At 40.1% G+C, this 18,106-nt stretch overlaps 1 protein-coding gene across 1 annotated transcript in view; it reads right to left on the reverse strand.

Moving 5' to 3' along the window:
- The window catches only part of EFHC1 (EF-hand domain containing 1), a 67,151-nt gene that overhangs the window by 8,690 nt on the left and 40,355 nt on the right, over positions 1-18,106 (reverse strand). The window contains exons 8-9 of the mRNA XM_019457402.2: positions 16,968-17,181; positions 16,428-16,575 (exon numbers count right to left, since the gene is read on the reverse strand). Coding sequence (XP_019312947.1) covers positions 16,428-16,575; positions 16,968-17,181 — 362 coding nt within the window. The remainder of the gene's footprint in view (positions 1-16,427; positions 16,576-16,967; positions 17,182-18,106) is intronic.

Here is an 18,106-nt window from a genome sequence, read left to right on the forward strand (position 1 = left end):
TCATTTATATGTGGAATCTAAAAAAAGTCACACTCATAGAAACAGAGTAGAAGGTGGTTACCAGGGGCTGGGGGAAAGGTGATGTTGGTCAAAGGGTTAAAAAAAAAATCAATAACAAGACGAATAAGTTCTGGAGGTCTAATTGTGACTATTATCAATAATACTGTACCGTATACTTGCTGTTTGCTACGAGATCTTCAACATTCCCACCACACACACACACACACACACACACACACACACACACAAATAAATGGTAGCCATGTAAGGTGATGGATATGTTAATTAACTTGATTGTGGTAGTCATTCACAATGTATATCAAATCACCATGTTGTAGATTTTAAATATATACACTTATACCTCAATAAAATTGGGGGAGGGGGGAAGTAGTATGATCAATTTGGAGCCTAGTTCCAGGAAAACTGGTCTGGTAATAGTGTGTGAAGTGGATTAAGGGAAAAAGAGAATGGATGTGGGAAGATAAGTTGGGAGGTACTGTGGAGGCCTAGGTAAGCAGTGATGGGAGCATGGCAGACATCAGTGGTCCCCTGTTCAATATTCACCCTCTCCCTTTCCTAACAGAGCCTTTATTTTGTTTGGAGCAGCAGTAAAAAGTGGCTCTGTGATGCAGCCCAGACAATGAGATGTCAGCAGAACTTGCTAGGTGGGGCTCCTGGATAAGCCCTTTAAAAACAGGAAAGACGTGGTGAGATTGGCTGTTCAGTCTTTTACCCTTTGTCCTTCCCCTTCTTCCTGCCTGGACTATAATGCAGTGCTAGAGATAGAACGTTCATTTTGTGGCCACAGGGTGAAAAGCAGGAGGACTAAAGCTACTACTTGCTAAGGGTGTCTCAGAAGAGAGAAAAAAACATCAAGTCTCTGTTGGCATTGCAAAGCCACCACACGGGCTCTGGAGTGCTTCCCTCCAGATGTCCTGTTACAGGTTAAGCTAATGTAAATTTGTTTTTGTTGTTGTTATGTGTGGACAAATGCAGCTCCTAACTGACTGAGTGCTTTAGATTAGGAAATGGTGGGGAGAATGAAAAGGAGAAGTCAGAGGCAAGACATATCATAGAATAAAAGAATTTAGCTTATTGAATATAGTGCAAAAGAGGTCAAAAGAATCTCAAAGATTTCAAACAAAGATAAATGGAACACTGATGTGATTAAGAGAAAGCAGGCAATTAACATTTATGGCTTGCCTCCTGTGTGTGCAGACACTATGCTGGCACTTTACATATGTTATTACAACACACTGTTATCACAACTTTATGAGACACACACAGAAAGAAGGAAGAGCAGTTGTGCTAGAAAGTTGGAAACAACAATGGCGTTTTTTCTTGTTGTACAAATTGTGAGGTGCTGTGGTTCACCTGGATGAAGACACACTGAACAGGCCAACAGGAATCTAGAACTAGCGTCAGGAGAGTGGTTGGGATGGAGAGCAACTTGTTTAGACACTGTGCCACGAGGTGAGAGGAGATTGTCAGGCTTTAGAAAAAGCAAACAAGAGGACCAAAAATAGGACCTTGAGAAATACCAACCTAGTAGACAAAAAGTAGCAAAAAGATACAAAGAATAGAATTCCAGAAGTAGCAGGGGTATCAGAGACTCTGACTTTCTAGAACTCATAAGAGCGTTTCAAAAAAGGGGCTCACCTCATCCTATGGATATACCTAGAAAACACCCACACCAGTGTAAACCCAAAAAAAGACCCAAAGGGTGGCAGTATAGATCTCCACAGCTAAATGTAGAGAAGAGGCCACATTAAAGAGGGTAGGAAGGTTAGAGACATGGTCAGCAGCCAAACAGACCCACAAGACTGTCCATGGGAGGGAGGGACTCCAGCAGTGTGGACAGAAGAGAGAAGCAGACCCTACATGAGGTACCCCAGGCAAAGGGGACTCACGTGGGGAAGATGAAAATCCCCACAACATTTGGTTTTCAACACTAGAGAGGCTTAACAATCAATAAGGCTTAACACCTGGAACTTTAAAATCAGCAGCTTGGCTCTGGGAGAGCCAGGAGGGCAATAGGAAACTGAGTCTACGTCCCTAAAGAGACAGCACAACAAACAGCCCCACCAAGATACAGCATAAAAGTACGTTTGGGGAAGAAAAAAAAAAAAAGCCTGGGGGTATAGAGGAGAGAGATTTGTTTACTAATCTCAGAGTGTGTGCTGGAGGGGCAGGGATCTTTGGCAGACTTCTTTAAGAACAAAAGAGTAGGTACCATCCCCCCCTACCCCCACACCTAGACAACAAGGACACCTGGGGGAACCAGGGCAGTATGAAGACTCTCCACCTAGCTTGCTACCAGCGCACTCTGTTTGCAGGTTCTCCTGTGGACATGACATACCCCTCCTCCATCCAGGATCAGGCGAGAGTTCTCCCCCTGCTGGGTGCAGGTCCCCTTATACAGAAGACCAGCATGGACTTTGCTGGCACTGCACAACCTGCCCCCATGGTCTTCTGTGGACCCGCTCCCTACAGCCTGACCTGGGCAGGAGTCCATCCAAAGTGGTGCCACCAGCCTGCCAGTGCACAAGAAGCCCTGAGAGAGTCCAGCACCACTCCAAAGTGACTCTGCCCCAGGGAGAGGGGAAGATAACTGCACACACTATTTGAGTGCACTGGGGGCAGACACGTAATCTGACTGCAGACCCTGCCCACCAACAAAAGCTTCTCAGTGGAAAACACAGAAAGAGTGCCCTACAGTTCAGTGCTATTGCAGCCTTGGCAAATGCCTGGTCTGACTCAACTCAAGTCCCAGGTGGCCCCAGACTTTCACTAACACCACAGGGACCAAACACTGCCATTGCCCACAATGGGAAAAAAGAGCCACTGCAGACAACTGGACTGAAGGCAAATGTGGCTTAGCCATAACAGGAGGGCCCGTGCAACCCACATAGGAGACAGCCCTGAAGCGTCAGGTTCTGGTGAACAGGGGACACAGCACTGCAGGACACTCCACGACCTCTTCTTCATAAAGCCACTACTTTCAAGAGCAGGAGTTGTAGCTGACTTTTCTAACACATAGAAACAGACACAGAGAGAAAAAATGAGACAGAACAATATGTTCCAAATGAAACAACAGGACAAAATCACAGCAAGAGAGCTAAACAAAACAGAGATAAGTAATATGCCTGAGAGAGAACCTGAAGTCATGCTCATAAAGATACTCACTGAACTTGAGTGGATGACTTCAGTAAGACCCTCGACTAAGAGATAGAAAACATAAAAAGGAACTAATCACAGATGAAGAACTCACTAACTGAAATTAAAAATATACTTGGAACAAATACTAGGCCTGAGGAAACAGAAGAATGAATGAGTGACCTGAAGGACAGAGTAATGGAGAGCAATCAAGCTGAACAGGAGAGAGAAAAAAGAATAACAAAAAATAAAAACAGATTAAGGGAATGCAACAACGCCATCAAACAATAATAACATTCACATTATAGGGATTCCAGAAGGGGAAGAGAGAGAAAACGTGGTAGAAAATGTACCTGAAGAAGTGAGAGCTGAAAACTTCCTGAATCTGGGGAAGGAAACAGAAATCCAGACCCAGGAGGCACAGAGAGCCCCAACAAAATCAACCTAAACAGGTCCACACCTAGGCACATAGTAATTTAAATAGCAGAAAGTAATGATAAAGAGAGACTCTCAAAAGCAGCATGAGAAAAGAAACTAGTTACATACAAAGGAACCCCTAAAAAGCTATCAGCTAATATTTTAGCAGAAATTTTGCAGGCCAAAGTGCTGAAAGAAAAAAGCCTGCAGTCAAGAATACTCTATGCAGCAAGGTTATCATTCATAATAGAAAGAGTGATAAATAGTTTTTCAGACAAACAAAAGTGAAAAGAATTCATCGCAGCTAAACCAGACCTGCAAGAAATGTTACACGGGATGCTTTGAAAGGAAGTGAAAGCCCATAAGGATTAAGAAAAGTAGGGAGCACTGAAGAAGTAAAATTAAGCATATCTATAAAATCAGTCAAGGGACTAAAAAAAGATAAAAAGATGTAAATTATGACACCATATATCTAGTCATGAAGGGAAGAGGAGCAAAAATTTAGTGCTTTTAGGATGGGTTTCAAATTTAAGTGAACATCAACTTAATATAGACTGCTATAGGCAGAAGATGTTACAATCTTAATAGTAGCCACAAATCAAAAACTGGTAATAGATATTCAAACAATGAAGAGAAATGAATCCAACTACATCACTAAAGAAAGCCAGCAAACTATGAGAGAAGAGAGATGGACTATGTTCCAATCAAAAGACATAGGGTTATGGAATGGATAAAAAAGCAAGACCGTCTATATGTTGCCTATATGACTCATTTCAGATCTAAAGACACCTGCAGATTGAAAGTGAAGGGACGGAAAAGCATTAATCATGCAAATGGCAGTGAAAAGAAAGCCAGGGTCACAATACTTAGACAAAATACACTTTGAAACAAAGGGAACAATCCAACAAGAAGACATAACAATTGTAAATATGTGCACTTAATATGGGAGTACCCAAATACATAAAGCAGTTAATAACAAACATAGAGGAAGTGAATGATAGTAATGCAGTAATAGTAAGGGACTTTAATACCCCACTTACGTCAATGGATAAATCATCCAAACAGAAAATCAACAAAGAAACAGTGGTTTTGAATAACACACTGGACCAGATGATTTAAGAGTACTCAGAACATTCCATCCTAAAACAGCAGATTACACATTCTTTTCAAGTGCACATGGAATGTTCTCCAGAATAGACCATATATTAGGCCACAAAACTAGTGTCAACAAATTAAAAAAGACTGAAGTCATACCATGAATCTTTTGTGACAACACTATGAAGCTAGAAATCAACTGCGCATGCGTGTGCGCGCATGCACGTGCACACACACAAGTCTGGAAAGAACACAAATACATGAAGGCTAAATAACATGCTACTATGAATAAGTCAACCAAGAAATCAAAGAGGAAATAAAAAATACATGAGATGAATGAAAACAATGGTCCAATATCTTTAGGATGCAGCATAAGTGGTTCTAAGAGGAAAGATTATAGCAATATAGGCCTACCTCAAGAAGTAAGAGAAACCTCAAATAATCAAACTAACCTAGAAATACCTAGGAAAAGAAGAACAAACAAAACCCCAAACCAGTAAAAGTAAACAATAAAGATTAGAGCAGAAATAAACGAAATAGAAACTAAAAAAAAACCCAAAAAACCAAAAAACAAAACAAACCCAAAACAATAGAACTGTACAATGATACCAGGAGCTGGTTCTTTCAAAAGACCAACAAAATTGACAAGCCTGTAGCCAGACTCATAAAAAAATTTAAAAAATAAAAAAAGAACTTGAAACCATAAATGAGAAATAATTGACACCACACAAATTCAAAGGACTGTAAAGGTATATAGTTTTTTATAATATTCTGACAAACTAGACAGCCTAGAAGAAAAAGACAAATTCCTAGAAACATAACCTCCCAAAACTGAATCAGGAAGAAACTGAAAATTTGAACAGACTGATTTCCAGCAATAAAATAGAATCAGTAATCAAAAAACTCCTAACGGGTGCCTGGGTGATTCAGTCCGTTAAGGTTCTGACTGCAGCTCAGCTCATGATCGCATGGTCTGTGAGTTCAAACCCTGCATTGGGCTCTGTGCTGACAGCTCAGAGCCTGGAGCCTGCTTCCGAGTCTGTGTCTCCTTCTCTTTCTGCCCCAGCCCCACTCATGCTCTGTTTCTCCTCTGTCTCTCAAAAATGAATAAATGTTTAAAAAAATATTTTAATTACAAAAAAAACTCCCAACAAATAAAAGTCGAGGGCCAGATGGCTTTACAGGTAAATTCTACCAAATATTTAAAGACTTAATACCTATTGTTCTCAAACTATTCCAAGAAATAAAACAGGAAGGAAAGCTGTCAAATTCATTCTATGAGGCCAGCATTACCCTGATACCAAAACCAGATAAAGACATTACAAAAAAAGAGCAGGCCAGTATCTCTGATGAGCATAGATGCAAAATTCCTCAACAAAGTATTAGGAAACCAAATCCAACAATACATTAAAAAAATAATTCACCACAATCAAGCAGGCCCCAGGATGCAAGGCTGATTCAATATACACAAATCGACAAGATACATTACATCTGTAAGAGAAAGGATAAAAACTATGTGATCATTTCAATAGATGCAGTAAAAACATATGATAAAATACAACATCAACTCATGACAAAAACCCTCAACAAAGTAGAGATAGAGGGAACATACTTTAACATAATAAAGGCCATATGTGAAAAGCACACAACTAACATCATACTCAATGGTGAAGAACTGAGAGCTTTTCCCCTAAGATCAAGGATGTTCACTGTCACCACTTTTATTCAACATAGTACTGAAAGTCCTAGCCACAGCAATAAGAGAAAAGAATAAATGGCAACCAAATTGGTAAGAAAGAAGTAAAACTGTCACTATGTGCAGATGACATGATATAGAAAACCCCAAAGACTCCACCAAAAAACCCCTAGAACTGATAAATGAATTTGGTAAGGTCACAGGATACAAAATCAATAGAGAGAAATCCACTGCATTTCTATACACTAATAATGAAGTAGCTGAAAGAGAAATTAAGAAAATAGTTCATTTACAATTGTACCAAAAATAATAAAATACCTAGGAATAAACTTAACCAAGGAGGTGAACCTGTACTCTAAAAACTATAAAACACTGATGAAAGAAATTGAAGATGACACAAACAAATGGAAAGCTATTCCATGTTTGTGGACTGGGAGAACAAACACTGTTAAAAATGTCCATACTACGCAAAGCAATTTATACATTTAAATTCCTATCCCTAAATTGATACATTGCAATCCCTATCAAAATACCAAGAGTATTTTTCACAGAAGTAGAATATTCCTAAAATCTGTGTGGAACCACAAAGGACCCCAATAGCCAAAGAAATCTTAAAAAAGAAAAACAAAACTGGAGGTATCACAATCCCAGATATCAAGACATACTACAAAGCTGTAATAATCAAAGCAGTATGGTACTGGCACAAAAATAGACACATAGATCAATGGAACAGAACAGAGAGCCCAGAAATAAACCCACAATAACATGGTCAATTAATCTTTGACAAAGGAGACAAGAATATACAATACGAGGGCAACTGGGTGGTTCAGTCAGTTAAGTATCCAACTATTGATTTTGGCTCAGGTCATGATCTCACAGTTTGTGAGATCAAGCACTGCATCAGGCTCTGCACTGACAGCATGGAGCCTGCTTGAGATTCTCTCTCTCTCCCTCTCTCTGCCCTCCTGTGCTCACTCTCTCTCTCAAAATAAATAACTTAAAAAAAAAAGAATACACAGGGGGTGCCTAGCTGGGTCAGTTGGTTAAGGGCCGGACTTCAGCTCAGGTCATGATCTCATGGTTCATGGGTTCGAGCCCCGTAACAGGCTCTGTGCTGACAGCTCAGAGCCTGGAGCCTGCTTCAAAATTCTGTGTCTCCCTCTCTTTCTGCCCCTCCCCACTCACACTCTATGTCTCTCTCTCAAAATTAAATAAACATTACAAAAAAAGAATATGCAATGTGAAAAAGATAATCTCTTCAATAAATGGTGCTGGGAAAACTGGATAGCTACATGAAAAATAAAAAAAAAATAAAAAACTCAAAATGTGTTAAAGACCTAAATGTGAGACCTGAAACCATAAAAATCCTAGAAGAGAGCATAGGCAGTAATTTCTTTGACATCAGCCATAGCAACATTTTTCTAGATAAGTCTCCTGAAGGAAGGGAAACAAAAGCAAAAATTAACTATTGAGACTATATCAAAGTAAAAAAGCTTCTGCACAGCACACAATTGGCAAAACTAAAAGACAACCTACCAAATGGGAGAAGAGATTTGTAAATGCCACACCCAATAAAGGGTTAGCATCTAAAGAACTTATACAAGTCAACACCAAAAAAAGTAAATAATCTAATTAAAAATAGGTAGGAGAGGGGCACCCAGGCAGCTCAGTTGGTTAAGTGTCCAACTTCAGCTCAGGTAATGATCTCACAGTTTGTGAGTTCAAGTCCCGCATCAGGATCTGTGCTGACAGCTCAGAGCCTGGAGCCTGCTTCTGATTCTGCGTCTCTTTCTCTCTCTGCCTCTCCCCCACATGTGCTCTGTCTCTGTCTCTCAAAAATAAACAAAAATGTAAAAAAAAAAAAAAAAAAGTTAAAAAAAATAGGTAGAAGATATGAACAAACATTTGTCCAAAGAAGATATCCATGTGTCCAAGAGACACATGAAAAGATACTCATTATCTTTTTTGAGAGAAATGCAAATCAGAACCATAATGAGATATCACCTCACACCTATCAATATGGCTAAGATAAAAAACCCAAGAAACAACAAGCATTGGCAAGGATGTATAGAAAAAGGAACACTCATGCACTGTTGGTGGGACTGCAAACTGGTGCAGCCATGTGGACAACATACAGTATGAAGTTTTCTCAAAAAATTAAAAAAAGAATTACCATATGATGTAGTAACTCCAGTTCTGGGTATTTACCCAAAGAATATGAAAACAGGAATTTGAAAAGATTTATGCACCCCTATGTTTATTACATAATTATTTACAACAGCCAAATCATGGAAATTGTGTCCATTGATAGATGAATGGATAAAGAAAGTGTGGTATACACACACATATACACACACACAATGGAATATTACTCAGCCATAAAAAATAATGAAATTTTGCCATTTGCAACAACATGGATGGAGCTAGGGAGTATAATGCTAAGTGAAATAAGAGACAAACACCATATTATTTCATTCATATGTGGAATTTAACAAAACAAATGAACAAAGAAAAAAAGACACCCAAAAATGACTTTTAAATTTAGAGAACTGGTTACCAGAGGGGAGGTGGGGGGCATGGGTGAAATAGGTAAAGGGGATTAAGAGTACACTTATTGTGATAAACACTGAGTAATGTATAGAATAGGTGAATATATTATTATACACTTGAAACAAATACAACACTATGTTAAAAAATTTTAAAGATAGTCTCTTCGGCAAATGGTGCTGGAAAAACTGGACAGTGACATGCAGTAAAATGAACCTGGACCACTTTCTTATATCATACACAAAAATAAACTCAAAATAGATGAAAGACCTAAATAAATGTAAGACAGGAAGCCATAAAAATCCTCAAGGAGGAAGCAGGCAAAAACCTCTTTGACCTTGGCCGCAGCAATTCCTTACTCAACACATCTCAGGAGGCAAGGGAAACAAAAGCAAAAGTAAACAATTGGGACCTCATCAAAATAAAAAGCGAAGGAAATAATCAGCAACACTAAAAGGCAACCGACACTATGGGAGAAGATATTTGCAAATGACCTATCAGATAAAGGGTTAATATCCAAAATCTATAAAGAACTTCTCGAGCTCAACACCCAAACAACAAATAATCCAGTGAAGAAATGGGCAGAAGACATGAATAGACACTTCTCCAAAGAAGACATCCAGATGGCCAACTGACAAATGAAAAAATGCTCAATATATATATATATATCATATATTTATATCTATATATATATGTGTATACACACACACACACACACACACACACACACACACACACACACAATGGAGTATTACTCGGCAATCAAAAAGAAGGAAATCTTGACATTTGCAAGTACATGAATGGAACTAGAGGGTAATGTGCTAAATGAAATTAGAGAAAGACAAATATCATCTGACTTCACTTATATGAGGACTTTAAGATAGAAAACAGATGAATATAAGGGAAGGGACCTAATAATAATATAAAAACAGGGAGGGGGATAAAACAGAAGAGACTCATAAATATGGAGAACAAACTGAGGGTTACTGGGGAGTTGTGGGAGGGAGGATGGGCTAAATGGGTAAGGGGCATAAAAGAATCTACTCCTGATATCATTGTTGCACTATATGCTAACTTGGATATAAATTAAAAAAATAAAATGGTAAAAAAAAATGTTTAAGTAAATAAAACAAGGTAATGGAATTAAAAAAGGAAGGGGTGATGGCAAAGAGTAACTTACATGTAGATCAAACAAGGCTTACCACTAGACCAGGGACTTGGCAAACTACAACAGTTCAACACCAACCTGCTGCCTGTTCTTCTAAATAAAGTCTAATTTGTGTACAGCCACACCTTAATTTACACATTGTCTATGACAGCTATCACTCTGTAAGGGCAGAGTTGAGTGGTTCCAACAGAGACGGTATGGCCCACAAAGCCTAATCTATTTACTACCTACTCTGTCATATATTTTCCTAAGCATTTATGAAGGTCTGGCACAGCACGCAAGCTCAGATATCTGTTGAGTTGATGAATAAATGAGAAAAGACCATTAGATATGGAAATAATTGACGACCTTCAAGAAAGCAACTTATGAAGCATGGATTCTGAAGCAGTCAGAAAGGAGGTGGTTACATACCCAAAACAAAAGAAATAAACTTGGAGAAATGGGAGCTACTTATCTTTGACAAGAAGGTAAAGAGAAGATGAATGACAGCTTGGAAACTTTCTAAGGTGAAGAATGGGAAAATTGAACTTACCTTGCATCATTTGGCCTCATATTTGAGACCAACTGCAAAGTGAATATGGAAGAGCTTGGGGTACAAAAAAAAACAGAAAGAAAAAAAAGAGAGAGAGAGAATATTTGATCATGTCTGTATAGGAAACGTGGCTGGAAGTGAAAAAGGATGAAAAAGATCACAGTGAGCAGGGGAGGAGTGTCCTCTTGAAAATGAAGAGCACAAATGGGGATGCTAATTGATAATATATAAATGCATGGAGATTTCCTGTAGAGGGGTGGATTTATGAGCATTTGTTTTTGCAGCAAGGACCCAAAACCCAAAAAAAGCTTCAGATAAAGTCAGTAATTCCCTGTGCACTTTTTAATTTTCTGGCTCTGAGAAAGCAAATGGCTAACCAAGGGTGCCTGGGTGGCTCAGACTGTTGAGCGTCCAGCCCTTGATACCAACTCAGGTCATGATCTCACAGTTTGAGATCAAGCCCCACAGAGAGCCTGCTTGGGATCTCTCTCTCCCTTTCTCTCTGCCTCTACCCAGCTCACGCTCTCTCAAAATAAACTTAAAAAAAAAAAAAAAAAGGCTAACTCCTAATTTTATCATGCTGTGATTGACACTTGACACAAGAAGTACTCAGGTCTGACAAGTACTCGAGATCCCCTTTCATTATTCTTGGTGATGATTAGTCAAATAAAGGATTTGTATCCCCTTAGAGTGGGTTCTTTCCCAGATGGGAGGAGTTAGGAGCCAAAGACAGAACGGATAGAAGACAGGGAAGATGCGATGCCTGGCTTCATATCACCTTCAAGCATTTTCTGGCCCATTACAATAGAAGAGAGGGAAGATGAGGGTCAAAACAGGGATAGCAATGGAACTCTTAACCCAGAACTTGAATTTGAATTTCTTTTTATTTTCATTGGTATCTTATCCTAAGGGCCACACATTATCTTTTTCTCAGAAAAAAAAAAAAAAAAAAAAGATTCTCCTGATAGTATGCCAAAGCAAGAAGCCTTCCAGTGTTGCTGGTATTTGCACAGATAAAGGGAAATTACAGAAAAAACTTCTGAGAAGTACTTGAATTAGATAGATGACCACGAATCTCTCCTCAGCCCTTAATGCTGCCCAGTCATCAAACAGTGCTTGTCCAGTCCATGCACCCTCCCGCTTTCCTAGACAGCTGTTGTCTTTCATTAGGCCTGTGACGTTTGTTTCACATTTTTTACAACTCCAGAAGTAAGATGCATTATTTGATTGATGGTGAATAATAATTATAATTGCCAGTTCATTTCTTAGATCAAATAATGCTATGCATTTTTCATTTTATTTTTATATTTATTTTATCAATATAGTCAATAGAATGGTGCATTTCACAGCTTCTCCTCTCTCCCGAAACCTCCAACATGTCCCCATCCTTACTCTTCCTGTGACATGACTGCTCTGAAAATGGCACACTGAGAAGGGCCCCTCAACCATATTCACCCACCTTCCAGATGCTGCACCCACACTGTCCGTCTTCCTACCTACTGCCATAGATCAAGGTTTCAAAGAGTAATCCCAGGACTCCTGGAAGCTCTATTCTCATAATACTACTAAACCAGTATTATTTGCTTTTTAACTTTTGTTTTCTCACAAATGCACAATGGAGTTTTCCAAAGATTACATGACCAATGGTAACACAGCAGTCTGAATACAGAAGCAGATGAAAACCCAGCTGTCGTCTATTAATAAAGTCACACATTAAAGAGATTTGCAGAAATGTAAAACAATGCCACTCTTCTATTTTTCTGTTTGGAAAATATAGTCATTAAAAAAATTATTTACTTTGAGAGAAAGAGAGAGAGAGAGAGAGAGAGAGAGAGAGAATCATGCACAGGGGAGAGGCAAAGAGAGAGAATCCCAAGGAGGTTCCGTGCTATCAGCACAGAGCCCAATGCAGGGGTTGATCCCACAAACCATGGGATCACGACCCAAAACCAAGAGTCAAACACTTAATTGACTGACAGGTGCCTCTGGAAAATGTAGTTACTTTTAATAAAATATTGTTGTCTGTGTTAACATGAAATGGGTTTATTATTTTTTTAAAAAACTAATAAATATTTAAAAATTTCTCAGATATAATTTTCAATATGGTGAATATCAATAGATGAAAACCACACGAACAAAAACTCTTTGTGGTCCTCACTAATTTTTAGCAGCATACAGGTGCTCTGAGACCAGAAAGTTTGAGAACAAGTGCCAGAGATGAATGCTTGGTGCTTCTGTCTCCACCAGGTACCGAGTCCCATCCTCTGGCCCATTCTCCACCTCCCCACTCACACATTTGTCAGTTTCCCTTTCTGCAAACTCATTCCCATTTAGGTACAAATAGGCTGTTATTTATTTTATCTTAAAAATAAACAAAAACCTTCCCTGTTGACTCTAGTTCCTCTGACTGCCCAGGTTTCCTCCCCTTTACAGCAAACTTCCTCAGAAGAGTTGTCTATAATTCTAGGGTCTCAAATTCCTCTCCTCCCATTCTCTCTTATATCCCCTCCCATCAGGTTCTCCTGCCCTTCCCATTCTACTGAAACTCCCACTTGGATCCCCCTACATTGCTACATCCCCATTTGACACAATGAATCATTCTGTCTTCCTTGACATATAGTAGGCTCTCCCTTTGCAAGGTTCAGATATGCATGAATTTCAGTTGCCACTGTTGAGTTAAATGACCCAGTCCCTTAACAACATGGTTCAAATTTCAGTGACCACAGTGTATTGACTGTGAGGAACTGCACAAAGCACAAACTCACTGTCAGGCTGGTCAATGTACTAATCACCACACAAACAACACATGCACATCGATCGGTGACCATCATTGCACTTTTTTCAAAGTCTGTCAGTGACTGGCCACTGGGTATCTATTTTTCTGCTCACACATAGATGGCAAAATGTATATCTGAAATGTATCACTGAAAAGGAAATGGGCCAAGAAAAGTGGAAGTGAAGCAAAGACAACAGAAAGTTCTAACACTGGAAGTAAACCTGGAATCTAACATAATGGAGGTACAGAAGTAGCTGACCAGGAAAATGGCCACCACCACCATTGGTGACTCTCAACGAGTGCACAGACGGGACAGGCAGCCCAAGGCCCAAATGTGGAGACTGGGTGCTCGGGAAGGATAAGGATCTCCCAGATGCAGCGAGAAACTTCCCATTAAAAGAACTCTCAGAGGTACTTCATGGTCATTAAAAGAAGAGGAGGAGATACTTTGCCACATTGAAAGTGAAAATAATGTAATGTTGAAAGCTGATCCAAAATTAGAAAGGACTATGACAATCTGCCAGGGCATAGAAAAGACACTCATTCGCTCTGAACAAGGCAAGCACTGTTCAACCTAGTCTTGGCAAGTTTTGAGAGAGACCATCCCAAGCAGGTTCTGAGCCGCCAATGCAGACAGCCTGATGCGGGGCTTGATCCCACAACCCTGGGATCATGACCTGAGCCAAAATCAAGAGTTGGACTCTCAACTGACTGAGTCACCCAGGCACCCTGGCAAGTGTTTTACAAAGAGGTAAAACACTTTAATTCTTAATGTTGCTAATGTTTTAAATCACAGTGTACCAAATAAAAACTGGTTTTACTTTTTCATGTCCCTATACATTCATAACCATTCAATGTCCCTATACATTCATGTTTTTTTCATGTTTTGACCGAAATTTTTACAGGTCACAGAACAACAGTAAATTTTCCCATTAATTATTAAGATTATTTTTGCATGGCTGTTTTTAGGGTCCCATGCTCTGTGCAAAGGGAGGGTGGCCTGCACTTCCTTCACTTGACTTCCAGGGCACCACACCCACTTCGTTTTCTTCCTGCCTCACTAGCTGTCCTTCCCAGTCTCCTCCCTCGATGCTTACTTTTGAAGGACTCAGAGCCTAGTCCTTGGAGCTATTTTCTTCATTTAAATGGACTCCCTTAGAGATTTCACCCAGTCCTGTGGCCTAAAACATCATCTATATGCCAACAGCTTCCACATTTACATCTCCAGCCCAGACCTGAAACCCAGATTTATATATCCAAAGGCCTGTTTGATATTTCTACCTGGATATCCAAAAGTTACCTTAAACCTAGGGTATCTGTTAGAAGGCGGAGGAGGGTCAGTAAAGTATCCCCTGGAACAGAAAGGCACTTTAAGGCTGAAAAACAAAGTAAGCCACTCCATACCATTTATATAGTTTCTTTCGGGGTAAGTTACTGACAGGGGGATCGGGTAGATGGATCCAGGTAGTACCCAGCTATTCTCTGCCCCCATTCTCCATCCAGTTGGGACCTCAATCCCCAGCTTTCATGGAGCGAGGGGTATGGTGGTGAGGTCACAGGGTAGCTATCTAAAGTGCTACCATTTGTGCACCAAAGGATCTTTACTGGTTACCTAAAGCAGGCCTTCTGTGCCCCAGCCATCTCTACCAGTTACCCACCACCCGCCCTGCTGTATCGGGGCCTTCTGTGCCCCAGCCAGCTCTACCGGCTACCTACAGCGGGGCCTTCTGTGTGCCAGCCAGCTCTACCAGTTATTGAAAGCAGGCCTTCTATGTACCACTTTAGGAAAGATCAGAACAAGCCTTCCTGCAGTCCAGTCAGGGCAGACATTAACCACCACTGGGCCAGGAACACACCAGCCCCCAGCAGGGACTTTGTATGGGCATGAACAAGATGGCGGGCCAAAGATGGAGTCAGTGTTGTCAGAACTCCTACAATAACCAAAACTGAAATCCTCCACCAACGAAAAAGAAAAAAAAAAACCCTCCTTTACCCATAATGCACATCTTTCCCATCTCAGTTGATGGCAACTCCTTCCTTCCAGCTGCTCAGGACAAAAACCTTGCAGTCATTTTTAACCGCGGTCTTAAATCCTTTACACAATCTGTCTGAAGTCCCATTGGCTCTACCTTCAAAATACATCCTGAATAAAAGCACTTTTCCCCACGTTCACTGATGCACCTGGTCACACATCGTCCCCTCTTGCCTGGATTGCTACCATATCATCCTAACTCATCTCCCTCCTGATCTAGTCTCAGCATAAGAGCCAGGGGGGTTCTTTTAAAACACATGTCAAATCTTGCCATTCCTTGACACAGAACCCCCCACAGTGGCTCTCCATGTCACTCAGAGAAAAGTCAACATTTTCCCAAAGACCCAGTGGGGCCTACCTGATCTAGTCCCCTGTTAGGTTCTAACCCCCCACCCCTCCTCTCACTCCCCGGCTCCCATCTGCTTGCTTCTTGCCAGTACCCGAGGGAGGCTGGGCCTTCACACTTGCCATTCCCTCTTCCTGGATAGCTCCTCCCCCACATATCCACATACGTAACTCCTTTTCCTTCAAGTGTTTGCTCGCTGTCACCTTCTCTAGGTGTGCCAGGCTCCCCACATCAACTGCAACCTACCACCACCCTCCAGATATCCTTATCCTCCTATTGTCCTCCACTTTTCCATACCACCCATCACCTACTGTGTTGTTTATTGGCTGTCTCCCTCCTACTGCTTATAAGGTCAACTCCATGAGAAGAGCAACTTCTCATCTATTCTGCTGACTGATAAAAAGCCCAAGGGCTTAGTGAGAGTATCTGATACCTACTAGGCATTCAATAATTATTTGCTAAGTAAATGAAGTTGAAAAAGTTCTAAGTTTCTAGTTACGATAATGGACTCAGGAAGCCTTTTGCGTATGTCTAATAACTCCCATTTGGTGAGGGAAATCTGAAAATCTAAAATGTGATTACCCATCTATTTTACCAAGAAGTATTTCCTAAATATCTTATATGTGCCAAAGCCAAAGTGGACCCTAGACAGGCAAACATACTTTTCCAATTCCAGTGCAGGAGCTTCTCGCTTTTGAACACGGTTCTGAATGGACAAGAGTGCTTCTGGCGAATACTGGGCAGCATTGCTCTCCATGTACTTCAAAACATAGTCATCCGTATCAAGGATGATGAACCGGTGGCCAAACACTGGGGAGAGGGTAGAAATACGCTTAGGTTGGTTATGCCTTTAATCATCCAATTAGGGGTAAAATAACACTGATCCTCCAATGAAAAATTCAGATAGGCATTTGTGAACTAGATGACTGAATTTTCAATAGTTCTCTAAACTAATATGCAGTAGTTTGCTCAGTTTGCTCAGGAAGTCAGGGCCTACATCCATAGCCTACAAATGCAACCAACTTCTAGTTAATTGATAAGGAAACAGATTAAGACACTGTATCACATATATAAGCATACAAGCTTTATTTCAGCTGGACTATAGCCTACCTGCCTCTTACAAGAGTTAAATGAATTAAATTCCAACTAAGAAGAATCCATTCGCTTGGTGGGTAGGAAAGCTAAACCATGTTGAGACCTACCCTCAATCACAGCACCAATGAAGAAGTCAGTAGGGCCATAGTAGATGGGGTTTTCCACTGACGAGGACGGCTTAACAACTTTAGTTCTGCCAAGGTACTTGCCACCAATGATGCCAGAATTGCGAACAGGCGGCTCAAAGATACTGATCATGTCACTGGCTAGAAAATAAGAGAAGACAAATCGGCGGTCTTTGTCTTCTGGGATGGGAGAGTCCTAGAAAGGAGAAGAAAGGAAGTTATTATGAAGGTACGTGATCTATCCAGATGCTCTAAACTTAAATATCTATAGGACTAGGTATAAAATATAAACCAAATATACAAAGTATAATATAAATGAACAGAGATGGGGGGCAAGGGGAGACTCTGGTAGCCTGGAATAGACATGACTCATTTAAAGGAGGCTGCTCCAGCTCAACTCTGGTTGCTGCCTTGTGGTAAAGTAGGCCCAATGTTGCTAGATTCTCCCAGTTTTCATGAGAAGACAGAAATCTGGGTGTTGTATGTAAGTGATGAATCACTAAATTCTACACCTGAAACTAATGTTACACTATATGTTAACTAACTAGAATTTAAATAAAAACTTGGAAAGAAAATAAAACTCCAGATTTTAAAAATGTTGACCTTAACTCTTTTAAAGCACCATGCGGGCCAAACAAAACATATGTGGGCTATATTCTGTCACAGGCTGCCCACAGTTTGAGACCTCTTGGCTGACATTATGTTCAACTTCATGGACACTAAGATGATTATGCAAAGTTCAGTTCTTTAAACCAATCCATTTATACACATATTTTTTAAAAATAAAACTAAAGAAAGGGGGAATCAGTAATAAAATGTCATAGAGCTGAAACTGATTCTGAGAAACTATCTTGTAGACAAGACTGTTCCTAAATCAAATCACTGAGAGTGATCACAGAACCCTAAGAAACAGATTCCAGATTGAACAGTCCTAAATGCAGACATGCTTATTCTTGACTGAAATCCTCTCAAATTTTAACTCCAGCACATACCTTCTCATTCACAACATGGAATTTCTTGTATATCAATTTCTCCTTTATCAAACAAAGTCACTGGGTTTCTTCTTAGTAAAATAATTTCCTCCTACCATTCCCTAATCTAACAGTCTCCAAACCTTTTTG

Source organism: Panthera pardus, unplaced genomic scaffold (genome assembly GCF_024362965.1).
Source record: "Panthera pardus isolate Hobbes unplaced genomic scaffold, ASM2436296v1 HiC_scaffold_17, whole genome shotgun sequence".
Taxonomy (NCBI): Eukaryota; Metazoa; Chordata; class Mammalia; order Carnivora; family Felidae; genus Panthera; species Panthera pardus.